Source organism: Schistocerca nitens, chromosome 2 (assembly GCF_023898315.1).
Source record: "Schistocerca nitens isolate TAMUIC-IGC-003100 chromosome 2, iqSchNite1.1, whole genome shotgun sequence".
NCBI lineage: Eukaryota > Metazoa > Arthropoda > Insecta > Orthoptera > Acrididae > Schistocerca > Schistocerca nitens.
This window is the reverse complement of record NC_064615.1, coordinates 34,039,443-34,067,214: the sequence shown is the minus strand read 5'-3', so window position 1 is coordinate 34,067,214 and position 27,772 is coordinate 34,039,443. Positions and strand designations below refer to the sequence as shown.

The 27,772-nt window shown below is 40.1% G+C and overlaps 1 protein-coding gene and 1 non-coding gene across 3 annotated transcripts in view; one reads left to right on the top strand and one right to left on the bottom strand.

The window, feature by feature from the left end:
* Positions 1–14,379, top strand: part of LOC126235695 (protein CLEC16A homolog) — a 264,873-nt gene extending 250,494 nt beyond the window's left edge. For both annotated transcript variants that reach the window (XM_049944445.1, XM_049944444.1), the window contains 2 exons: positions 951–1,084; positions 11,905–14,379. In XM_049944445.1, coding sequence (XP_049800402.1) covers positions 951–1,084; positions 11,905–12,273 — 503 coding nt within the window. In that variant the 3' untranslated portion in view covers positions 12,274–14,379. The remainder of the gene's footprint in view (positions 1–950; positions 1,085–11,904) is intronic.
* Positions 14,380–27,438: 13,059 nt separating this feature from the next.
* Trnal-caa (transfer RNA leucine (anticodon CAA)) lies at positions 27,439–27,513 on the bottom strand. Its single transcript has one exon. It is a non-coding gene; the product is annotated as a tRNA-Leu (tRNA).
* Between the last annotated feature and the right edge of the window lie 259 nt (positions 27,514–27,772).

Here is a 27,772-nt window from a genome sequence, read left to right as displayed (position 1 = left end):
TGTTCCATATTGCAAACTTGACCATCCTGTTGCCAAACATGCTGCATGCCTTCGTAGAAATGACTTAAACACCTGCTTCATAACAGGGCCCGTTTGAATGCTCCCTTCCAGCACAAGTTTACTACACAGGTGGAAATTCTGTCTCCAACATATTCTGCACTCTCACAATCTCCTTGGCCTAAATTTCCGCTAACCTTTTCCCAATGCCTCATCTTGCCTTTTCCCTTCTCTCCACACCACTCCTTCCCCATTCATGTGTTGTACCATCTACTCCCACAATTCTTCCATCCTCCATGGACCCCCCTCCCACCACCACCACCTCTCCCTCGCTCCGTATCTCATATATGCTCTGCTCTCTGAACTCATTTTGTCTACTTTTGAAGCCACAGAATCATATGTCAAAAGATCTGCCTCACTATCCTGCTAGCCTTTCTTAGCTTCGTGCATCCTTCCCTACCCCCACCCTACCTCATTTCAAGCCACTGCTCTCAATAATGCCAATGCCGTGGGACTGTATATTTTGGTGATTGTGTCTGTGTGTGAACATGTATATTTTTACTAGAAAATCCGGAGAAGCTCGAAAGGTAGTGTGAACACTGTTTTCTGTTGCATGTTTCTGTCTCTACATATCAGTCCATTATGAGTGAGTGGTTGCCTTTACCTTATTTTAAATATTGTTCCGCCCAAGAATTTTCATTATTGTCTTTCATTATTTTCATTCGGTCTGCTTTACCTGCTAAACTGCCTCACTTTCATCCCCCAGCCAATCATCCAACAACTACCATTTCATCTCCAATTTCACAGAGTTTCCTTTCTGATGCTGTATGTGCTCTGAAGTACATACTCTCTGTTTATTAAGTTCCTCCTGTATCTTCTTGTGTTTGTTAAATAACATTGTTTTACATGTTTGTTTATGATAATCAATCAGTTGATTTCTGTACATGTTACAGAGCGAGTATCTTGTTGTGAACTTCCGCCTGCAGGAGTAAGCCATGGTGCTGTCAGGTCGAGAGAGGGCTCAAATTCTCCTCGACTGCCAAGACCACGCAGTGAGGAAATACCTCTTGAAGATATGAGTACAAAGGTTAGTGTAGAGCAGGGTCTGCCGTGTAGTGTTTATCATTTGTTGTGGAACTTCATTAAGAAGTTAAAATATTTCACAGTGAGGGAATATTGTTGCGAGTTATTTAGTTTTTTTTTTGTTTTTTGCCATATCAGCTACCTAGCATAAAGCAGAAAAAGAAAAATACCGTTGATATCTTTATTTTCATTAAAAGTCCCATGTGCAAGGAGCCAAGTAGTCAGTGGGGGCAATTTTGCTTGTGCCACTGTAGCCAGATTTATTACAGTGAACATTCAGTTGCAAAATATTCCTCTCTGGAAACAACCTTTATGCTGTTGCTAGGTGATTTGCTTACCATATCAGATTAACAGTCCCTTTTTGGAGCCAGCTTGAAGGTTGTTGAGTAGGAGAGAAGTACTAACAAAGTGAAGCCTAGAGTTGGATAGATAGCTCCATCTGTAAGAGCACCACCCATGAAAGGCAAGGATCTGCTATTCAGTCTTGGTCTGGAACACAGTTTTAATTTCATTTCAGCATACAGTCTGCTGCCAAGTGAAAACTTATTCAAGAAAACAGCTAGCTATCTTCCTTGGTGATGATAGCTTTTCAAGAACAATAGTTATGTACTGTTATACTTACACAGTTTTGTGCTTGGTTATATAGGAGCATTAGCTGAAAAGTTAATGAAAGATTGGATTCATTAGTTTAAAAATGCACTTGTTTCAGACTTAGCTTCCCTTTTAAATCAGTACACCTGTCCACCATTTTTCAGTTGATTAAATTATATCCTTGAAAGGAATTTCAGATCAGGAAAATTTGCAAAATACCGGTCTTCATGGCTTCCATGATGTCTACATTGGCTAGATTAAAGTATGCTACCTTCTGTCACTCTACAGCAAATAAATTGGTGATTGGCAACTATTTTCTTCTCTGATACTAACATCTTGTCTCAGATTTTTGGAAAAAGTCATGATTGAGCATCTCTGTAAAAATGTTTTTAGTCTGTTATGATATGGATACAAAAGGTTCTTCCTAATCACTGTCCCACAAAACAATTCAACAAAACCATAATTAAATATGAAACTATAACTGTCCAGAATTATATGCTTTACATGTAAAGCACTTGATAAGCAAATGACAACATTCCTTTGGAGAAATCAAAAAGGTAAGGTGTTAGAGAGACAATTAATTAAGGCTTTGGCTCATTCTCATCAGCTTGCATGTGAATTAATCAACTAAATGGATGAAGACATCTACTGTCATCGATGTCACATAGTTTAGTACTGTTGCTTGAGGTGATGTACAAAGAAAGCTGGTGAAGAGTGCTGCATCCATCTCCCATAACTCCAAATACAAAATGCTGTCTGAGTCAATGTGACACAATTATGACGTAATGCTCTCAACATTCCTTCTCGTCCCATCCAGTAAGTTTCACCTGACCAGGGGTTCCAGTTGACTTTTCCATAATAATTCAGTCTGATGACTACAAGAGGAGCAGTTTTGATGGTAGTGTTTTGACAAAACCACAAGATTGGTTCTAGAATAGATAGTGGAGGTCTTGTTTTTAGCAGAGTGAATAGTCTTGTGATGTAGGCAATAGTGAGGCAATCTAGTCTGTGACTTTCTTGACCTGTGCCATATGGTTAAAAGCTACAGTGTTCCCTTAAATGACTCAAGGATAGAGGTGGTTACCAGTGTATTTACCCTAACAGTTATAAAACTTATCTGTGATCAGTAATTATGATGCACTTCCCTATTTTTGTAATTTCAGTACGAACGTCTTTGATTAAATGCCCCACATAAACAAGGGATACCTGTTAGACAAGTTCACACTGAGAGTGAACTACCTTACTTTGCAAAGCTCCACCTGCTGATACTGTGGACCAATACTGGCTGAATGTAAAGCATTAAAACCATCTCAACACATTGATTTATGGCTATGAATTAACTTGCTTCACATTCTTACTGGTGTGCAGCTACTCATGACCATGGAAAATTTTTATAGTGAGCAGCCAGACTTATTTTGGGAATATGTCTCCTTAACAGAAAATGCACTCTCCCAGAATGTATTTAATAGAAAATAAACACACAAATTTAGAACTAAAAATTAGCTACTTATGAATAAAAATAACACTTAACTTGTGTTACTGTTCCAGTAGTTACACAGATGTCTGAGAAGTGTAGTGACGGACTGTATTTTATTGGCCTGGTTTGAGGATCTCTGAAGCCTGACATTACAGGTTTTGGGACCCATTATAAAATATCAATAAAAAAACTGCAATCACACTATTTTTGAATGAATAATTTATTTTACTATTGCTAATATCAGACATAAGACCAAGTCAGACAGCAATGAGTATTTCTTGTCAAATTTCACATTTTTATTTTGGGAAAAACTGTTACTTTACACAGAGGTCTCCTTCATTGATATGTAATATACTGAAACTTGAACCTATCTGCAGTTTTCTTCCTCACTGATATTTTCGAAAACAGGCTTGGTGTCTTCAAGCCACTATACACGAAACAATCTCAATTTTTATGCCATTTCTTGACATCTACATATGTTTCTTTGTCTCAAACAATGGAAACTCCAGGTAGGAATACCATCAGTGTAGGAAAAGGCAGATTGCTACTTGCCATAAAGAAGAAAAATGAAGTTACAGACAGGCATAATCAAAAAAACATTTCCACAAAGCTTTTGGCAACAGCCTTCTTCAGTAAAAAGAGACACACACACACACCATTCATACACACTAGCAAGCACATCTTATGCACACATGACTGCCAACTCCAGCATCTCGGGCCAGAATGCAACCATCACGTGGGATGCAAGCGGCAACCTGGAGGGGCAGGGAAAGGGAAGGGATAGTAGTGTATGGGTGGGAAGAGAGACAAACACTGTCTGGTGGAGAAGGCAGGGAGTAGAATGACAACTGGGCCAGCGTCAAGAGGTTGTGGGGCAGGGAGATGGGGGAAAAAAAGGAGCAAAAACTAGGAGTAGGGAAAGGAAGGTGAATGCATTGGCAGAGGGTGGCAAATAAACAGGGTGGAAAATGAGAATGTGGAGGAGATGATTGGACAGGAGTTGGAAACTGTTGGGTGGAGGGTATGGGGGCAGTAGTTACCGTAGGTCGAGGCCGGAATAATTACGGGAGCTGAGAATGTTTTGTAAGGCTAGCTCCCACCTGTGCAGTTCAGAAAAGCTGTTGGTGGAGGGAAGGATCCGTATGGCTCAGTTATTGAAGCAGCCATTAAAATGAGGTGTGTTACATTCAGCTCTGTGTTGTGCCACATGGTGTCTACTTTGCTCTTGGCCACAGTTTGGCAGTGGCCATTCATTCTGGTGGACAGCTGGTTGGTATTGATATCAATATAAAAAGCTGTACAATGATTTCAGCAGAGTGTGTAAATAACATGCCTGCTATCACAGGTGGCCTGGCCCCTGATGGGTTAGGATAAAACTGTAGATGGATTTGGCAAGCTTTGCACCCAGGTTGTCCACAGGGAGCATTCCAGACACCACCTCCATGAGGTGTCCAACTTGTTGAGATCGGACTACTGCCTCAGGGTACCACTATCCAACCCCTATTGTACCCACAGTGTTCCTCCTCATCCACCCCTCATAGCAGCTAATCCGTACCTGGCTGATCTTTCCAACTTGTCACATCCCCAATACTCCCTACCAGTTCTCCATGAAATCCAGAGGAAAAACATTCCTGTAGCACTGTTGTTAACCTGTCCAGCAAATCCCACAGCTCCACAGAAGTTTCAGTCCTATCCAAAGGCCTCACCTTTAGTTGTACACCCAGATTTAACCGCGCTGGACTTGTCAAAGACCTACTATCCTTCTCCTGCTCTCCTTCTCCTGATTCCTGCAATGGAAGCACTTATTTGCTGCCAATCCCTCCAACCAAAACCACCCTAATTCCAACATTGAACTCTGCCTCTTCTAGTCCATACCACCATCCAGCTGTGATCCTCCCACTTAACCACCTGCTGTTCACTTTGCACGAATTTCTTACCTCCAACTTAGTCTCACTGTCTTTCCCCATGTCTCTTCCTCAGAACGTCAACCTTTCAGTAGAAGAAAGAACAGCCATACACTACCTCTAAACAAATTGTGACCTAATCATCCTACCTATAGACAAAGGCTCCACCACTATTGTTACGAATCACAGTGACTACCTAGCAGAAGGCCTCTGCCAATTGACTGAATCCTCCACCTATGAACTCTGCCCGTGTTATCCCATCACAGAAGCCCATCTCAACCATCAATACCTGCTTAATGTCTGAGGCCCATCCCAGAACATCTCTCCTGAACCATTTCCCTCCTCACCCTTAGGCCACCCCGCACACCCACCTTCAACATGCTCCCCAAAATCTACAAACCCAACAATCCTGGACACCCCATTATGGCTGGTTGTTGTGCCCCCACTGAAAGAATTTCTGCCCTCAGTGACTAACACCTCCAACCAATTTCCTGTAACCTAGCCTTCCACATCAAAGACACCAACCATTTCCTTCACCAGCTCTCCACCAACCCCATCCCTTTACCTCCTCAATCCCCACTTGCCATTGTTGACATCACTTCCTTAGACAGAAATATCCCACATGTCCATGGTCTATTTGAACACTATCTTTCCCAATGTCCTTCAGTCTCCACATTCACTACCTCATTCCTCATGCACCTTACTAACTTTATCCTCACCCACACCTACTTCTCCTGTGAAGGAAAGATACATAGACAAATCTGTGGCATAGTCATGGGCACTTGCATGGCACTCTGCTATGCCAACCTTTATATGGGCCAGATAGAGGAGACCTTCCTAGCCTACCAGACTGCCAAACCCCTAGTCTGGTTCAGGTTCATTAACAATATCTTTGTGATCTGAACTCGGGGCCAAGACAGCCTATCTTCAATCATTTACAACCTCAACACCTTCACGCTGTCCTCCTCAAACCAGGGTGCCACCTTCCTAGATGCTGACCCCCTCTCTGATGGCTCCATCCATACCTCTGTCCACATTAAACCCACCAACCACCAACAGTACCTGCATTTTGACAGCTGCCAACCCTTTCACGCCAAAAAATCCCTCCCATACAACCTGGCCACCCAGGGATGGTGTATCTACAGTGACAGAACTCCCTTGCTCAGTATGCTGAGTGTCTCACCAAGGCCTTCACAGACAGGCACTATTTCACAGACCTAGTCCACAAACAGATCTCCTTGTGCCATTTACCCTCACACCCCCAATCCTCCCACCAACCCCAAGAGCCAGCCACATCCCGGAATGGAGCAACTGAACCACATCCTTTGCCAGGTCTTTGATTATCTATCATGACCTGAAATGAGGAACATTCTACCCAAGATACTTCCCTCCTAAAGTGATGTTCTGTCACCCACACAACCTCCACCACATCCTAGACCATCCCTATGCCACTCCCAGACCCAACCCTTTGCCACAAGGATCATGTCTCTGAGAGAAACTCAGTCGCAAAACCTGCCCAATCCACCTACCCAACACCTGTCCTGTCCTGTCCTGTCCTGTCCTGTCCTGTCACGTCACAGGTTTATCCTACCCCCATCAGGGGCCGGGCCACCTGTGAAAGCAGGCATGTCATTTATGAGCTCTGCTGCAGTCACTGTACAGCTTTATATCGGTCTGACTATCAACCAGCCGTCCACCAGGATGAACGGCCCCCGCCAAGCTGTGGCCAAGAGCAAAGTAGACTGCCATGTGGCACAACATGGAGCTGAACGTAACACACCTCATTTCAAAGGCTGCTTCACTAACCGAGCCATCTGGATCCTTCCCTCCACCAACTGCGCAGGTGGGAGCTAGCCTTACAACACATTCTCTGCTTCTGTAATTATTCTGACCTCAACATATGGTGACTACTGTCCCCACACCCTTCACCCAGCAGTTTCCAACTCTTCTGTCCTGTCATCTCCCACCCTGCTTATTTGCCACCCTCTGCCAAAGCATCTACTTGTCTTTCCCCACTCCTCCTTTTTTGCCCCTTTTTTCCCCCCACTCCCTGCCTCAAAACTGTCTGACACTGGACCTATTGGCATCCTAGTCTCTGCCCACTCCACCAGACAGCTTTCATCTTTCTCTGCACCCATACCCTATCTTTTCCCTGCCCCCTCCAGAGTGCTGCTTGGATCCCACATGATAATTGTGTTCTGGCCCAAAATGCTTGCGTTGGCGGTGCTTGCTTGTGCATATGAATGGTGTGTGTGTGTGTGTGTGTGTGTGTGTGTGTGTGTGTCGGTGCTTGCGTGTGCATATGAATGGTGTGTGTGTGTGTGTGTGTGTGTGTGTGTGTGTGTGTGTGTGTGTGTGTGTTTTACTGATGAAGGTTGTGACCGAAAGCTTTGTGGAAATGTCTTTTAATTGTGCCTGTCTGCAACCTAACATCTCTTCTTTATGGCTAATAGCAATCTGTCTTTTTTTCCTACATTGTTGATATGTTTCGTTGTTTAGTTTACAAAATGCAAGCCCCCAACAGTAGATTGTATATACTTATCCAGTGGTTGATGGTGTTCACTGTTGCAGGTCCATGGATACATTTTATGTTTGAGGTGATTTATCTTTATAAATAACAAATAAAATTTTATGGTAATGTTACTTAGTATTATTCATTACTAAAACAGATATTAAAATTACTTCAATTAACAGATTGGGCATAAGTTATGTGTATTTCACTTGGTGATCAGTTTTGATGTCTTAAGATGCGAATTTTTTAATTTCATTGGCTTTATACATCAGATTTTTAATTTTTTTGTCTTGTTGGTAGACATGCTTTTGATGTATTTTTTAGCTGTTTTGAATGTTTAATTTATTGTTGACAGTCAGAAAGGTTATAAACGTATTTGATTGCTTGGTGAATTTTTACATTCAAAAAGGGGGTAAAAGAATTTGCATTAAATTTTGTTTGAAAAATGGTGTAAAGTTAACCACTGCATTAGAAATGTTGATGGAAGAAGTAAAGAAAATTATTCTGGAAAATCACCATCAGAGTGGTTGCTGATGATGTCAACATATCCTTTGGCTCATGCCAAGCAATTTTTTCAGATGTTTGGGGCATGAATTGTGTAGCAGCCACATTTGTGCAGAATGTCACTCAGAAATTGCTTAATGAAGTCAACAGTGATCCAGAACTTCTAAAGCAGGTTATAACAGGTGAAACCAAGGCCAAGTTCTAAAGCAGGTTATAACAGGTGAAACCACGGCCAAGTTGTCCCAATGGGAACTGCATGAAGAGCCAAGACCGAAAATAATTCAACAAGTTTGATCACATTTGAAAGTTCTCCTCACTGTGTTCTTTGATTTCAATGGGATAGTGCATCATGAGTTCCTGCCTTATGGTCATACGGTCAATAAGGAATACTACCAGGAAGTTACATGCTGTTTGTGTGAAGCAATCCAAAGAAAACGACCAAAATTGCGTGAAAACCACTCGTGGAAATTGCATCACGACAATTCTCTCACTCACACTTCAATGTTTATTCTTGATTTTTTTTGCCAAAAAACAATACTGTTATGTTGCCTCAGCCACTGTATTCACCAGTAATGGCCCCCTGTGACTGTTTACTATTTGTGAGGCTGAAGAGCACCGTAAAATGACATCGTTTTGCCACCATTGACGAGATAAAAACAGGACCACTGAAGGAGCTGAACACCATAATGAAAAGTAAGTTCCAGACATGCTTACAAGACCGGAAAAAGCACTATCACAATCGTATTATGTCTGAGAGGGACTACTTTGAAGGGTACAAAGTTTATTATGATCAATAAATAAAGAGTCTTTAAGAGGAATTCCCATTACTTATTGATCACACCTTGTATAGGACCATCGTAAGACCATATTTTTACTTCTTGGTGACAGCAGGAGCTGAGAGCAGGCAACTCTGAATAGGTGTATTCTTGGTGTTCTATGTTGTAATGTATATGGAATGCCTAAAAACATGCAGAAACAAAAATCACTAGAAAAATACCAAAATAAAAATGAAATAAAATGTTACTGTAGTGTGTATGAAACAGTTCTGTTTGATCAATGGTTACATCATGTTTTAATGGAATACATAGAAAGAAGGATCCTTTATTGTATGATTATATGATAGCGGAACAAACACTGGTAGCAGTTACTTCTATAAAATATCTGGGAGTATGCATACGGAACGATTTGAAGTGGAATGATCATATAAAATTAATTGTTGGAAAGGTGGGTGCCATGTTGAGATTCATTGGCAGAGTCCTTAGAAAATGTAGTCCATCAACAAAGGAGGTGGCTTACAAAACACTCGTTCAAACTATACTTGAGTATTGCTTGTCAGTGTGGGATCCATACCAGGTTGGATTGACAGAGGAGATAGAAAAGATTCAAAGAAGAGCAGCGCATTTCATTACAGGGTTATTTGGTAAGCTTGATAGCGTTAATGGAGATGTTTAGCAAACTCAAGTGGCAGACTCTGCATGAGAGGCGCTCTGCATCGCGGTGTAGCTTGCTGTCCAGGTTTCGAGAGGGTGCGTTTCTGGATGAGGTATTGAATATATTGCTTCCCCCTACTTATACCTCCCAAGGAGATCATGAATGTAAAATTAGAGAGATTCGAGTGCACACGGAGGCTTTCCGGCAGTCGTTCTTCCCGCGAACCATACGCGACTGGAACAGGAAAGGAAGGTAATGACAGCGGCACGTAAAGTGCCCTCCGCCACACACCGTTGGGTGGCTTGCAGAGTATAAATGTAGATGTAATGAAATTTAGGTATCAGAATTGGAGTATTTTGACCTCAAGCTTTGATTGAAGTACATAAATTGCTTCAGAAAGCTTTTACAAAAAAAGAAAGTCAAAATTAATATGAGCAGTGCACCCACATCAGGCTTTGCAGGATTAGTAGACGAAAGCTGTTGCCGACAAAAACTACTTTGCACTCTGAATAAGAGATGATTCTGACTCTCAATAATGTTAGTAAATCTGGGTATAATTTCTGAAAGAGAAACCAAATATGAGCACGTGAACCACACAGAGAAAGCAGGTAAAGTAGATATGAGCAAAAAGATCGATGTGGAAGGGCAGTTTCATATAGTGGCCAAACATATTTGTTATGTTACATCGGAACCTACATTTACTATGTAAAATTTTAGGTTATAGTTTACGAAGGAGTTGTCTTCTGTAACAATCAATTTGGAATACCTTCGCTGGGTGCAGTCAACCTCGGATTTTAAAAAGTGTGGCAAGTGCAATAGAATTACATCAGACATCTACCAGACAGATTAATTTATGTTGTGATGAGACCTGCATGGTACGATCCAAAAGTAGTAGGACTGATTTTATTACAAATAATTTATTGCACATATCAGTAAAAACCTTTAATATATCAGTAAAAAACCTTAATAATCTTCGAAGTAGGAACCTTGTGCTTCGACACACTGAGTGGAATGTGTCTGACAATCCACAAACACCTTCTGGAAGTCACTGGCAGAAAGCTGTTGAGAGTCTTTGTTACAGCCACTTGGATGTCTTCGACAAGAGTCAAAAAAATTGTCCCTTGGTGATGTTCATGTCCCGTTTCAGGTGAAGAAAGAGGAAGAAGCCCAATGGAGCCACATCTGGGCTCTAGATGGGGTGAGGCAACATGACAAGTTCGTACTGGGCCACCTACTCTTGCACTAACAGCGCGGTGTGGAGCTTCCAAGAACGGGCAATGTGTGGTTGCACGTGGTTGACCCATTTTCACAACCTGTTGAGCACTTTTGTATAAAACTGTACATTCACAGTTTGCGCAGGAGAAACACATATTTTCTGGATGATGTCATGAAGCTAAAAAAGATCAGAAGCGTGGTTGTGTCAATGGATTTGCTCATCCGGACCTTCTTTGGATGAAGAGATGTGTTAGTCTGCCATTTCAAACTTTGGTGTTTCATCTGTGGGTCATACTGCAAACACCAGGTTTCATCTCCTGTAACTACATTTTCTCAAACACAGTTCACAATTTCTCTGGAAATTTGCACATGATTCACATTTTCTTCACCAGTCCAGATACTTGGCACAAACTTTGCACAAATTTTTCTAATCGCCAAATCTTCTATGATGATGAGTGGTTTGGCAAAGAAAGGCTTAATTGGTTCTGTAAAAAAAAAAAAAAAAAAAAAAAAAAAAAAAAAAAAAAAGCTCAACACTCACTAATCAGATGGATCGATAACCTATGATCGGACTCCAGAAGTTGTTTCACTTTTGTCAGATTTTTGTTGGCCCTTAATGTTGGCAGGTGATCGGCGCATTGGTCACCCATGATGAGCTCTACCCCCATCCTGGAACAACTTGTGCCACTCAGGGACACTTGAGGGACTCATGGCAACGTACATGTAGGCATGCTTGAGCATATCGAAGGTTTCCATGATGGTTTTTTCAAGTCTGAATCAAACCTTCATGACATAGCACCAATCAAGATTCCATTCCATGCTGCATGTAATGACACTGCTTCACAGTGGTTCATGAGAAGCAGTGTGCTCACCCTCCAAAGACCTGCACACAACTACAGAGAGTCACATTCAGTTTGTGAAGGTTGCCCTCACCACGCTCATCCAGTCAACCTCCCCTCCATCGGTTTGTCTGTCCTGCAGAAAATGGGGCCTACAACTTTTCGATTGTGCCCTGTAGATTACTTTAATTAGTTTAGCAGTAGCTTTTATTATGGCAGACAACAGAAGTGGTAGCATAACAGTATGATTAATTAATTGACAAGCAAACTTCATAATTTTCTTATTTGGGAGTAATAAACCACCACATTTACTGTAACCTCTAATTTCTTACTAATCATTCTAATTTACAGAAAACTGGTAGAGGCACCAATGGTGTTGCAGGAACATCTGGGAGCATAAATCCACCAGTGAAGATGAGGCACAAACCTTTACATCATAGAGATGCAATGTTTAGATCACCAATGACCCCTTCTCCAGTGCCACAGCAAGATTCATCTGAAACTGCAACAGAAACGACGACACCAGTTGCTAGTGATAGTACTATTACAGCTCCACTGCCATCGACCTCCCAGCCATCGTCGACACCACCGCCTCCAACACCACCTCCACAACCACCTCCTGTTAGTTCAGAGGAAACTTCTTTCACTCAGGTGCCTGATGGTACACAGGCAGAAGAAAAGAAACTTCGTAGAAAGAAAGGCATGGTTGAAACTGTATGAAACAAGACAAAGGATATGTGTCATAACATATCATTATCTCATGAAGTGCAATGCAGATTTGACAATATGTGCAGTGTTATGTTGACAGTACAGAAGTGGTGCAGAATGGTGGCATTTGTTACTAAGCTCATGGAATTTCACTTCTCCAGTGCCACAATTACAGTCAGATACAATGTGAGTGTTAAGTGCAAGTCATCACAGCTAGTGTATGTCAATGCACACTTCTTACATACTTTGAACAAGATTACTGGAAATTTTTTGTTACTGTGTTTTGTCATTATTTGTATGCTAGAGACATGCTTGAATGAAGTCTTCACTTCAGCAATTATTGGGTCACCACTTCAAACTGATTAATCACTTACTTTCACACTTTTGCATTGGAACAACTCAAAATAACATGAAACATGAAATGTCATCAGTTGTGCAGAAATTGGTAGACATATGTGATAACATTTAGTGTCAGAGGTATAGAAATCATACTTTCGTATGACACAGACGTTATAAGAGGTTTTCACCAACACAAATTAGTTACGAAGCATTGTGGATTGCATCCTCTTTTTCTCTCTCTCCCTTTTTTTTTTTTTTTTAAAAAATCACTTTGTAAGTGATAACAAGACAAAATTTCCAGGGGGAAACTAGATTGTCGTTTGTGGTATATAATGCTTTGGTCATAAATCTTATGTGCACAAAAAGGCTTCCAATAATGGTTTTTCATTGCCTGTGAATATAAACGTGGTGTTGAACATTCATTTATAGTGGCACTATATTATTTTTGTTCTTACACCAGCTTATTAATATTTATTTATAGTAATACACCAACGTATTCAGAGCAGACAATTAGGATTTGTTAGTCATGGTGCATACAGCACAGTTACTGCTTTAGTAATAATATGGGTGAAATCTGAGCATGTAACTAGATTTAAAGAGGTAATAGAAAAGAGTTCAATAATTAAAAATATTTCATTATCTTGAAATATTTTATAGAAATATTGTATAACAAGTGATGGACACTCTTTTAGCACCTGAGTGATGCATTAAACCCTCAACATATGTGAATCTATAGATAATAAATAATATAATATTATGAAGAATATTACAGACTACAATCATAAATATACACATTTCATGTGGAAGGAAAAACAGGCCAGCCAAAACAAGAAATGTGGGAGAAAATTTCTGTGTTACTGAAAGACTACATATATATATACTGATGTTTTACAGTCTCCTCCCTTTTTGAGTATATATGCTGTGCTAAAAAAAAAAAAAAAAAAAAAAAAAAAAAAAAAAAAAAAAAACACGCATTTCGGTAGAGACCAACTTCATTCAATGTTACAGGCACAGTTCGCAGTGGTATTGTACTGCTTTGAAATGTTACATCTTAGAGATCGCACAGCAGAATTTGTGTGTTTGTGTAATATTTTTCATAAATATTGTATTATTTTGATCTTGGTAAAAGTTTGTGTTTTAGAGCTTTTTGTATCACTTGTGTGCATTCTGAATGAAAACTCATTTTGTTTTGAAGGAGGTCAGAGCTTGGCCTCGTGCCTGTTGATACAGTTTAGCTGAAGTGCAAATGGAATTCAAGTAGATCACATGTTTCACAAAAATAGAAAGAGGTCTATATACTAAATGTGCTATTATTAAGTTTCATTCTGTGGACATTACTTACTTATTCACATGCTGCATAACTGATGCATATCTTGCACATCACTCATTTCATACCCTTGCAAGCAACTGCTTGTGATTGAATGTATGTTTTAATGTAGTTCAGTTGATATGAGCTGAGCTTCCATTGCCAAAGGTACAAAGATAACATACTCATTAACTATCCTAAAAACATTTTTAGTAAACCCAATTTGCATTTGTAAGAATATTAAAAAAATTTGCACCTGTTTTTTATGATGTGTCTGCTGCCTCTTTTATTATATTTTTTGCTGTGAATAACATGAAAAAAGAGCAGCAGCATGCAAACAAAGGTTGTGGTTTAAACAATTGTGAGTATAAATTGTAAATATTTATTTTGTTTGTAGAAAGACTTCTTGACTGCAGCTATCTTGTAAATACATTGTAACAAAAGATAATAAATATCAATACTGCTGTTGTTAACTTGTGTTTCTAGGTAAATTTCATTGTGAACCTGTTCACTTTTGATGAAAAAAAAATTGTGACTTCCAGCCACATTTTAGTCCTCATTGCAAGTCAGATCATATCATTTACTCAAGTTACATCATAAGTGCTTCATTTCTGTGAATCACTAGAAGTAGAACAAGATACTTAATTCAAAATTGACATAGAAAACCTGCAATGGACATTGAAGTAAATAGTGAAGAAATGTGAAGGATTATCTTAAAATTTCCAAGTGTATATGGCCAAATTCATAGAAATGTTGTTATATTTTGACAGTGAACTGTTCTCCATTATCTATTGATCTTATGCACAAGAGATATGGCATACATATGTGATATACACACACAACAGCCACAACAAAGATAAAAGGGGCTTGCACATCTGGTTACATAATGGAACTGTGGGGAACTGTCCCTACCTAACTTAATAAAATAAACAAAAAAACTTAGCAGGAATTGAGGGCATGAGAAGGGCATATTGGGTGCTGCACCATGAATAAAGTTCACAAGGTGTTAAAAAAACAGCAGGTTTAGAAATAATTAAATTAAAACATGGAGCACTGAACGATCTCAAAAGTTAACAGTTCTTAGTGAAAGTCACTTGCTGATATAAAACTAAATAAAAGAGCAGCTTGGCAAGAATAGCATCCTTTATCCTGACTCACCTGAAAAATAAATGTCCCACACATGTTCCACAAGTGTGTAGGGCACAGAACAAAGTCACTACCTCATCATCAATATGTAGCAGCACAAACATGATTTTTGTTGATACGAGGTGCAGAATCGAACATTCCTCATGGGAGGAATGACCAGGGCAAGATCCAAAAAAAAAGGAACATACTTATCACACGACCATGTGGCTGTACGGGCAGGGCTTAAAACTTGGCTGGTACCCCCATTGGCACAAATGCTTCCTGATCTGTGGGAATGCCTAGCAGCAAAAAGCTCTATTTAACCTGCTGAGCTGCAGTGCAGGGATAAAGGTGGTGGGACACAGGTGAATCTCAATACTGTGCAACAAACATCTGGATACAAAGTGCATTGCCAAATGGCAGTCTGACACAGTGTGGGCATGGGGCCAAAATCCACTGTTGTCACCACAAAGGGAAGATCCAGACTAAGGACGAGTTTAGGCTGGCAGAAGCCTAGCTGGGTCTGGAGCTGTTGTCTGGATCCCAGTAGTCATAGAATCTAATAGACAAGTGTCCAGTCACACTGCAGAATCCAGAACTGTTAATGGAAGTAACTGCATTAAGAAAGAAACTTGCTGCACCAGCAGACGGCTGTAGCGAGCTAAGCAAATATAGAATGTGGCCGGACTGCCAATATTTATCTGTGACAAAGAGCCACCACAATACCACTAGTATGGAAACCGTAAGGTAACTGTCTAATCCTCTCAGTTTCCATCATGGTGGGCCGGCCGCGGTGGTCTAGCGGTTCTGGCGCTGCAGTCCGGAACCACGGGACTGCTACGGTTGCAGGTTCGAATCCTGCCTCGGGCATGGGTGTGTGTGATGTCCTTAGGTTAGTTAGGTTTAAGTAGTTCTAAGTTCTAGGGGACTTATGACCTAAGATGTTGAGTCCCATAGTGCTCAGAGCCATTTGAACCATTTTTTTCCATAATGGTGGTAATAACAGAATGGAAGGAATTAGGCTTGCCAAGGAAATTTCATTACATAATCTGTCTGTGTACTGAACTATACATATATTGTTGTATCTGAAGCAGTAGACAGATTTTAGTATCGCTAAGCTGAGTGTGATTGCCCAAAACAAATGAGACTTTCCGTACTCATCACATGACTCATTTAGCAGAGCTTATATGCAAATCTGTATATATTTAAAGAGATTTACCATGCCTTGTTCTTAGCTTAGATATGATTGACAACAAAAACACATTTAATCGTAATGAGATTGCGTCATAACTGGGTTCCAAGATCAGACAGAACTGAAGCTACTCCAATCAAGAAACTTGACAAAAGTTTATGTGTAACATCATGTGTAGCATAAAATAGGTTTGGCAAGATCACTAAATGATTTGATGATAGTATGTCAGTTGTTTTGAGATGCATAAGGATGGGACCACTTTCTGTTACATCATCAGCTGCTTACCATGCTACTATTTACTGTTAAAGGTATTATGGAATACACATTGTGTATGAGGTTCATTCAAATAAAACCTGGTCAGTCTGTCTGCCTTTGCCTTAACAGGTAAGGTGGCACTAAGTAACTGCTGGTATGGTGGCACCATCTACAGGTAGAGAGACTGACATATGTGCACCGTTTGATGTTGCATAGTGCCAATGTGGTTTCATGCCAAAGAGAAGATGGTCACACAAGTTATCATCCACTACTGAACATGAAGGCAAGTGAGCAGGAACAATGAGGAGTGATTCGATTTTTGGTGGCAGAGGGAATTGGAGGGAGTTGGAGGCTGCGTACGGTGCATACAGTTTGAGTCATTGTGGAATACACAACACTTGAATGCAATTGCATGGCGCAAACAATTCCTTGAGGTGTGCAAGTCACTGGAAGACGATGCCCATCCTGGACAGGTTCATCGTGTCATCACACTGGAAATGGTTGCAAAAGTGAATGCTTTAGTTTTGGACAACCATAGAATCACCGTGGACGAGATCCATTGGTTACAGGATATTAGGGTGGGCACCGCCCACATCATAATACATCAACACTTAAACTTTTGAAAAATCTGTGCGCAGTGGGTTCCCCACCAACGGACCGCCGAACAGTGCAATACTCAAATGGCGCTGTCTTTGAGTCATCTGCAACATTATCATGAGGAGGAATACAGCTATGTGTTGCATATTGTCACAGTTGATGAAACATGGGGTCTCCATTTTGAACGGGAAATCAAGCGTCATAGCAAGCAGTGAAAACATGCGACTTCACCACCTCCAAAGAAATCAAAGGCCATGCACATCAGTCCTGATAAGGTCATGATGGCCTTTCGTTTTTGACCACAAGGCCCCACTGCTAGTCGAGTTCCTGGAACAGGGAACCACCATCATTGTCCAGCATTATCAAGTCACTTTACAGAACCTTAGACGAGCCACCAAGTCGAAAACCAGAGGCATGCTGTCCAATGGTGTTATCCTCCTACATGATAATGCCCACCCAAACACGGACAATGCGGTGAAGAATACATTGCAGCAGTTTTGGTGGGAAATGCTGGAACATCCACCATAACTGTCCCGTCCTTTCACCATGTGACTTTCATGTGTTTGGACCTCTAAAACGAGCTATTCACAGACGTCAATCTGCAATGGATGACAAAGTGTGTGACTGGGTCCAGACCTGGATCCGACAGCAGCCTACTAGCTTCTTCAAGGATGGAATCGACTGGCTAGTGTCACAATGGGATAAATGTGCCAACAGTTTTGGTGACTATTTTTGAGTATGTGTACTCTGTATAACTGCATTTTTGAGTTAATAAGATCATTACTGTTACTTTACACTAGTGACCAGATTTCATTTGATGCCCCTTGTACTATGCTACCTGACAAGAATATTGAAACATCCACAAGGGGAGGAGGGAACGAAATGAAACTTCACAGGTTGAGGGGGAATTTGATGTTGTTTCAGTGATTACACAATTGAGTGAAATTTACAAATAATTTGGGAGTATGAGCCCACTTATCAGAATGACTTTGCATTCCCTCTGGCCTGGTTACAAGCACAATCTTTCCAGGTTGTTATAAAGCCACAGTATCCTCGTATGTATCCTTGTATAAGGCAAGCTAACCCACAACTGTTGTAACTGGTACTTGGTATGCTGGATATTGCCACTGGAACTGTTTTAATGACTGAGCTGGCCCCACACATTTTCAGGAACACATCTGGGGATCTTGCTGGCCACGGGAGTATCTCAGCATCTTGCACACAATTAATAGAGACATATGCCACTTATGGATGAGAATTGTCCTGTTGAAAAACAGCACCATAATGCTGTCACATGAGAGGTAACACATGAGGACACTTTGTGTCCATGATGTACCATTGTACTGTCCATCAGTCACTACCTGCCATGACCTGAAATAATAAACGATGGATCCCCACACCCGGGTGCCTGGAGTAAATTTACTGTGCCTCTCCAATGCATTGGATGAATGGGAGCTTTCCCCCATCCCCATGTGAGCACCATACTCGCAGATGAAGGTCATCTGGTGTAGTGCTGAACTGTAATTTATTGCTAACACCATGCATCAGCAGTCCAAGCTTCCCAGAAACGGCAGCACTCCTATTGCAGCCAGTTGTGTTGTGGTGTTCATAGCAGCGTACATACAGGACACTATTCCTCAAGTCCGGCTGCTGCTAGTCTCCGATCAATAGTCAAGGTGATGCAGAATGTTTCAGGGAGTCCATTACTTGTTTGTGGATGTCAGGCAGAGATATGCAGGGGTTACAATGTGCTTCATGCACTATACAGTGATCCCTTCCGGAGATCTGATGTGGTCAGCCAGACCCTTGACAATTATACCTGCCATTATGTTCCCATGCAATAACATCAAGCTTCTGTCATATGTGAATTCTCCCCAAATCTGTACACTGTACAATTTGACCCGACAGGCAATTGGAGATCCTTAAAGAAACCTCTTTCAAACTCTGCCAGTTTCTGATAATACTGTCTCTCAGGAGTATGCAGCATCTCTGTGGTCTTCTGAGTGATCACTCAGCATCTAACACCTGCCATTCCTAGTACCAGCATTAAACATGAACAACACGAATGACTCAGTGACTGTTTTAATTGTCTTAGTGTCACTATGCTACAACAAGGGCCAGAGTTTGAATATTACACAGTTCCTCCTGCATGGGCAAATGGAGCAAATCAGTTGGTTCTTGTTGCATTTGATGTGGTATATGGTGGGTCTTTAAGGGGTTTCTTGGGACATCATTGGTTCGTGGTTGGTACCTTAGAACCCCCCCCCCCCCCCCCAAAAAGCTTTTTTTCATATCAAAACCGAACTATGGATTCCAACATGGCTACACTCAGCAAAGAGCTGAAATTTTTGTGATACATTCCTAAGATCCCAGTATTCAAAAACCTTGAAAATTTTATTGATATCTTCACCTGTTTCTGAGATACAGAAGTTCGATGTTACACTACCAGTACCTGAAAAATATGCACATAAAATGTGTGTCTCGAAAATATAGTTTATAAATTGATATAGCACAGAGAAATATGATGTAAAGTGTCTCTGTTATGCTCAGAAGTGTTCTGGGAAGCCCATGTTGTTGTACTGAAACACATCCAAAATTTTTGTGCTTGTGAAATCTGGTCTGAGGCATAAAATTAGTTTTGCATTAGTTCACATTCACACACATAAACTATCAAAATTTTACTTACTGTAATGTTCTTTTCACATAAGTGAAATACCTTGCTGTGGCAGGGAAAAGAAGGTAACCAGCTGGAAAATGCTCCTATCGGAGCTCAAAGATTGTTTAAAAGCCTCTGGCTGAAAAGTTGGGTACAAGACACCAGCTACCTGATTCAGCCTTCCTCAACACCTTTAAAAATGTATTCAAAAATTTTGACATGTGAACGTATTCACATTTTTTCATGCTGTGAGAGAAGGCAATGGTGGCATTAGGAAAGACATTGGAAAGTAATAAATACTGGAAGATAGTAGGCAGTGGCTGTGTTACAGACAGAGTGAAGGAGACAATGGCAGTGTGAGAGAAAGAGAGGGATATGGTGACAGTGGACCATGGTTGACAGTGACTGAACAGCGCTAGGAGACAGTGCCTATGGGAGAGGAATAAATAGATGGAGAAAGTGGAAGTGGGAGAAAGTCAGTTGTAATGAGAAACAGTCTATGATGGTGATGAGGAAGAGAGAGATAGTGACAGTGAGAAGAGACAGTAGCAGTGGGAATGAGTGAATGAGATAGTAGCAGTAAGAGAAATCAAGACGGAGACAGTGAGAGTAGATGGTAGTTGTAGGACAGAATGATGAAGACTGTGACTATGAGACAGGTGACAGAGACAGAGACACGCAAAGAGATGATGATAATGAGTTGGGCTGAAAGAGAGTGAGAATGGACAAGTGGGAGTGGGTGGGTATGTGACTTACAGCAGTGAACTGCTTGATGTCAGTAAGTTACGGTTAGGGGAGCTAGTGGCTGTGAGAAGTGAGCTGCACATTAATAAGTGCACAAATATGTTCACATGCCAAGAGTTTTGTGAACATTTTTAAAGGTGCTGAGAAAGGTAGAATGAGGCAGCTGGTACCCCAATTTTCAGTCAGTCTTTTAAACGAACCATATTGACTTTTTATGTGTTCAGATAGTAGCTTTTTTCCACTGGCAATAATGTATTCAAACCAGATAATTAGCTTTCACTGGCTGAATTGTACTTATGACAGTGTGAAAAGCAGCAGATGAGGATGAGGAGGTAAATCCCGGCAGTCTCATTATTTTTTGTATCAAAGTGTGACTGATGTGCATGGTGAGGGGAGGTATACATATTATGTACAAGCTACCACATCCATGCCGTATCTCAATTAAATCAGTCATCTGATGGTGGTGATACTGTGAATTTTATTTTGGTAGCCTCATAACGAACATAATCTAAATCATTTGATTCAGTTACAGGCGTCATGTCAAAAATTTGTAGTTAAATTTCACTACAAAAGCATAATATATGCTAATAATAGTGTCCTAATAATAATAATAGAGTTTTGTTATAGAGGGAAAAGACTTAATACTAAGAATGATCTCGCACAAATTATTAGTTCATCCACTGTGAAATAGTAACATTTTGCTACAGTCTTCTGCAGCTTTATTTTTAGACTCTGACCACAATCTATTGGTTATGACCTGTAGATTAAAACTGAAGAAACTGCAAAAAGGTGGGAATTTAAGGAGATGGGACTCGGATAAACTGAAAGAACCAGAGGTTGTACAGAGTTTAAGGGAGAGCATAAGGGAACAATTGACAGGAATGGGGGAAAGAACTACAGTAGAAGAGGAATGGGTAGCTTTGAGGGATGAAGTAGCGAAGGCAGCAGAGGATCAAGTAGGTAAAAAGACGAGGGCTAGTAGAAATCCTTGGGTAACAGAAGAAATATTGAATTTAATTGATGAAAGGAGAAAATATAAAAATGCAGTAAATGAAGCAGGCAAAAAGGAATACAAACGTCTCAAAAATGAGATCGACAGGAAGTGCAAAATGGCTAAGCAGGGATGGCTAGAGGACAAATGTAAGGATGTAGAGGCCTATCTCACTAGGGGTAAGATAGATACTGCCTACAGGAAAATTAAAGAGACCTTTGGAGATAAGAGAACGACTTGTATGAATATCAAGAGCTCAGATGGAAACCCAGTTCTAAGCAAAGAAGGGAAAGCAGAAAGGTGGAAGGAGTATATAGAGGGTCTATACAAGGGCGATGTACTTGAGGACAATTTGATGGAAATGGAAGAGGATGTAGATGAAGATGAAATGGGAGATATGATACTGCGTGAAGAGTTTGACAGAGCACTGAAAGACCTGAGTCGAAACAAGGCCCCGGGAGCAGACAACATTCCATTGGAACTACTGACGGCCTTGGGAGAGCCAGTCCTGACAAAACTCTACCATCTGGTGAGCAAGATGTATGAAACAGGCGAAATACCCTCAGACTTCAAGAAGAATATAATAATTCCAATCCCAAAGAAAGCAGGTGTTGACAGATGTGAAAATTACCGAACTATCAGTTTAATAAGTCACAGCTGCAAAATACTAACACGAATTCTTTACAGACGAATGGAAAAACTAGTAGAAGCCAACCTCGGGGAAGATCAGTTTGGATTCCGTAGAAACACTGGAATACGTGAGGCAATACTGACCTTACGACTTATCTTAGAAGAAAGATTAAGGAAGGGCAAACCTACATTTCTAGCATTTGTAGACTTAGAGAAAGCTTTTGACAATGTTGACTGGAATACTCTCTTTCAAATTCTAAAGGTGGCAGGGGTAAAATACAGGGAGCGAAAGGCTATTTACAATTTGTATAGAAACCAGATGGCAGTTATAAGAGTCGAGGGACATGAAAGGGAAGCAGTGGTTGGGAAGGGAGTAAGACAGGGTTGTAGCCTCTCCCCGATGTTGTTCAATCTGTATATTGAGCAAGCAGTAAAGGAAACGAAAGAAAAATTCAGAGTAGGTATTAAAATTCATGGAGAAGAAATAAAAACTTTGAGGTTCGCCGATTGCATTGTAATTCTGTCAGAGACAGCAAAGGACTTGGAAGAGCAGTTGAATGGAATGGACAGTGTCTTGAAAGGAGGATATAAGATGAACATCAACAAAAGCAAAACGAGGATAATGGAATGTAGTCTAATTAAGTCGGGTGATGCTGAGGGAATTAGATTAGGAAATGAGACACTTAAAGTAGTAAAGGAGTTTTGCTATTTGGGGAGCAAAATAACTGATGATGGTCGAAGTAGAGAGGATATAAAATGTAGACTGGCAATGGCAAGGAAAGCGTTTCTGAAGAAGAGAAATTTGTTAACATCGAGTATAGATTTAAGTGGCAGGAAGTCATTTCTGAAAGTATTTGTATGGAGTGTAGCCATGTATGGAAGTGAAACATGGACGATAAATAGTTTGGACAGGAAGAGAATAGAAGCTTTCGAAATGTGGTGCTACAGAAGAATGCTGAAGATTAGATGGGTAGATCACATAACTAATGAGGAAGTATTGAATAGGATTGGGGAGAAGAGAAGTTTGTGGCACAACTTGACTAGAAGAAGGGATCGGTTGGCAGGACATGTTCTGAGGCATCAAGGGATCACCAATTTAGTATTGGAGGGCAGCGTGGAGGGTAAAAATCGTAGAGGGAGACCAAGAGATGAATACACTAAGCAGATTCAGAAGGATGTAGGTTGCAGTAGGTACTGGGAGATGAAGAAGCTTGCACAGGATAGAATAGCATGGAGAGCTGCATCAAACCAGTCTCAGGACTGAAGACCACAACAACAACAACAATCTGACTTCATTTTAAGTATGTTTCAGGGTATTAATTTAATATGTATGTTCATCTCCATACACTGTAGAAACTCTGTGTAACTTGTCCGAGGATGGGAAACATAAAATTATCTTTGTTTATTGTATTGCATGCATGACTAAAATGGTTCTCCTTAATTAATTTTCGTCTGCTATGCAAGAAAAATATAATTTTGTAAATTTATTGGTAGGAAATAATTAGGATTTGTAGTTTCCGAAATAATTAGTGACCAAATTCTGTTGCCGTGCAGCACACATGTATCTGACAACATACTTAATGACGATTCAAAATAACTATGATTTTATGGTTTTTGTGCACTCATGTCAGTAGCATTTGCTCACGTTTGAATTCTAAAATCAAAACTGTTTAATTGATAGGAAGTCAACATTATTATGCATGGTTAACTTCGTGTCCACGTTTAGTTCTAGGGATTTGATGGTGTCAGTATTTTCCATACTTTAATTGTTATGCTTAGATGTAAACTGTAGATATTTTTAATGCTCATTTATGAAACATACGTTATAGGTTTTTGCAATCCTCAGCTTCAATGCATTTAACTGGATCCAGTTCCGCAGAGTGTCAAATGCGCACAGTAGAGCTTGAAATTTTTCTGAATTATCAGCTCCTATTAAAACAGAAGTATTGCCTGTAAACAGAACTGATGGGGAATTTATATTTAAGGGTAAGTCATCTACACTGAATAGGAATATCATTAGCCTTAAAATGGAACCTTTGGGTATGTCATGTGATACTGTACTTTGTTTAGAATAATAATTCATACGTTTGGAGTGACAGTTATATTCTATTTTCTGTTCCATAGGAATGATGTAAGCCATTGCAGACCATTCCTCTTAATCTGATTTTTACCCAATTTGTTGATAAGCAAGGCTTGGTTTACTGAGGAAAGGCTTTTTAAGATCTCAGAAAATTCATGCATCCTTTGACCTCGTGCTTCATGTACCTTTTCAATATAACTTTTCTCTGCATCCCTAGTGTTGTATCCCTGTCGGAAATCGAATCAGATGTCTAGACTAATATAATTTTGTACAGTAAAATTTTGAAAAAGAATTGCAGCTAATTTCTCCAACACTTTAGACAGGATAAGAACAGTGGGGGTGCTATTATGTAAAGTACTGCTTTGATCATTTATGTGAGTATCCCATCCTACCTAGCAGAGATTTGACACATCCTTTATGAAAACTTTTTTAAATTTGTGAGATAGTCAGCTTCTTGCTGAAGTCCATGGGAATTTATCTTTCTCTGCTACATCAGCATCTGTCACTATGAATTCGTTGAAACCAAAACAGTCCTTGAACACACATTTCTTTTATTCAGTTCAATAAACAGTTCTTGATCATAATGATGGTCATCAGATTGGTCGGCTACCTTAAACTTAGTAAAAGAACAAAATAAAATTGCTTTGCTTCTTTTAGTAAGTTTAAGGAGACTGCTCAATTTGATTACATCTACATGATTAGCCTGCAAATCACAATTAAGTGCCTGGCGTAGGGTCCATCGAGCCACCTTCACAATAATTCTGTGTTATTCCACTCTTGGACAGCCCACAGAGAAAATGAACACCTATGTCTTTCTGTGCAAGCTCTGATTTCCCTTAGTTTATTATGATGATAGTTTCTCACTATGTACGTCAGTTTCAACAAAATATTTTCTCATTTGGAGAAGAAAGATGACCATGGAAATTTTGTGAGAAGATCCTGCCACAATGAGAAACACCTTTGTTTTAATGATGTCCACCCCAAACCCTGTATCATGTCCATGACACTTTCTCCTCTATTTCCCAATAACACAAAATGTGCTGCCCTTCTTTGAACTTTCTCAATGCACTCCATAAATCCTATCTGGTAAAGATCCCACTCTGCACAACCATACTCAAAAAGAGGACGGACAGGTGTGGTGTGGCCAGACTCTTTAGAAGAACTTATGCATTTTCTAAGTGTTCTCCCAATAAAAACAGTCTTTGGTTCACTTCCCCACATTTACAATGTGTTCTTTGCAATTTAAGTTGTTCGTAATTGTAATTCCAAGGTTTTTAGTTGAATTTATGTCATTTAGATTTGATTGCTTTATTGCGTAACTGAAGTTTAACAGATTCCTTTTAGCACCCATGTGGATAGCTTCACCCTTTTCTTTATGAAGAGCCAGTTGCCAATTTTCACACCACACAGATATCTTATCTAAATCATTTTGCAATTGGTTTTGATCTTATAATGCATTCAACAGACAATAACCAACAGCATAATCTGCAAACAGTCTAAGACAGCTGCTTAGATTGTCTCCTAAATCATTTATATAGATAAGGAACAACACTACCTTGGGGAATGCCAGAAATCACTTCTTATTTACTCGGTGACTTTCTGTCAATTACTATGAGCTATGACCTCCCTCATAGCAAATCATTAATCCAGTCACACATTCTGTAAATCTAGAAATATGGAATCAATTTGAAATCCTTTGTCGATAGCACTCAACATTTCATGTGTTTGAACACAATATATGTTCCAAAATCCTGCTGCATATTGACATTAATTATATGTGTCTGTAATTTAGTGGATTACGCATATTGCCTTTCTCAGTTATTGGTGTGACCTGTGCAGCTTTGCAGTCTTGTGGTACAGATATTTCCTTGAGTAACTGGTTGTATATGATTGCTAAGCATGGAGCTATTGCTTCAGCATACTCTGATAGGAACTGAATTGGTATAAAATTTGGACTGGAAGACTTGCTTTCATTAAGTGATTTAAGTTGCTTCGCACTTCAAGGATATCTAACTCTAAGTTACTCGTGTTGGCAGCTGTTCTTGAATTGGATTGTGAATTTCAGAAAGCTGTGTTGAGTAACTCTGCTTCAGCAGCACTCTCATTGATAGTATTTCTATTGATATCACACAGAGAATACATTGGTTGTGTCTTGCCACATGCATACTTTACATATGACAAGAATCTCTTTGGCTCATCTGCCAGCTTACTAAATTTAGAGCTTCAGTAAAAGATTGCCTGTCTTGGGGCTTTTGTGTTTGTTTGAATTTGGCATTTTTTGTTGTTGCTGTTTCTGCAACAATGTTCTGACCTGTTTAGTGTACCATGGGGTATCAGCCCCGTAGTTTGTTAATTTATTTGATATAAATGTCTCAGTTGCTGTTGATACTATTTCTTTGAATTCAAGCCACATCTGGTCTGAATCTGCTTTTTTGAATACATATATTTTTCATTTATTTTTGATGGATTTAGAGTTATGGTTCTCAGTCCCACTACAACAACACTGTGTACACTAATCCATGTATCCATTTTGATGCTCATCATTAGGTCAGTATTATTGGTTGCTAAGAGGTCATTATGATCAAAACCAGTTATTGAACTGAATAAAAGAAGTCTGCATTAAAAGTCTGTTTTGGTTTCCATGTATTCTCAGACACTGGATTGCCATTACCTTCAAGGTGCCCATGTTGCTTGCCCCTTGTCAACCTTTGCTAAATTTGTGAATTCATTTAAACACACTGATATTTTCACACCACACACAGATGACATTTAATATTCTGAATTCCATCTGGGAGAACACTTGAGAGTTACCTGAATGTCAAATACACCAAGAAAGTCTTAAATAATGTTATACAAAATTCTGTCTAGGACATTGAAGTAACGACGTATGGGATGGAAGTGAGAAGTACAAGAATGTGCTGACAAGTAATTCTTCTGAAACTCTTAGAGTTTTCAAGTAAAGCAAACACTTTTAACATTGTACATCTCTATTTTTCATGTGTCCATATGTATTTCTCATTGTAGTCAACCTAGTGACAAACACATTTTTCGCAACTAGAGACCAATTTGTTGATACTGTCACTGTATATTGTCACTGTAAAATGTTTGACTTTGTTGACAGAGCCTCAACCTCACCTCTGCTTGCACTGCTTTACCACTGTCAAAGTGAAGACTTCGAATATGTTCTTTAAGAATGAGATAAGAATTCCACTCTGCAGCGGAGTGTGCGCTGATATGAAACTTCCTGGCAGATTAAAACTGTGTGCTGGACCGAGACTCGAACTCGGGACCTTTGCCTTTTGCGGGCAAGTGCTCTACCAACTGAGCTACCCAAGCATGACTCACGACCTGTCCTCACAGCTTTAGTTCTGCCAGTACCTCATCTCCTATCTTCCAAACTTTACAGAAGCTCTCCTGTGAACCTTGCAGAACTAGCACTCCTGAAAGAAAGGATATTGCAAAGACTTGGCTTAGCCACAGCCTTGGGGATGTTTCCAGAATGAGGAGACGAGGTACTGGCAGAACTAAAGCTGTGAGGATGGGGCATGAGTCGTGCTTGGGTAGCTCAGTTGGTAGAGCACTTGCTCATGAAAGGC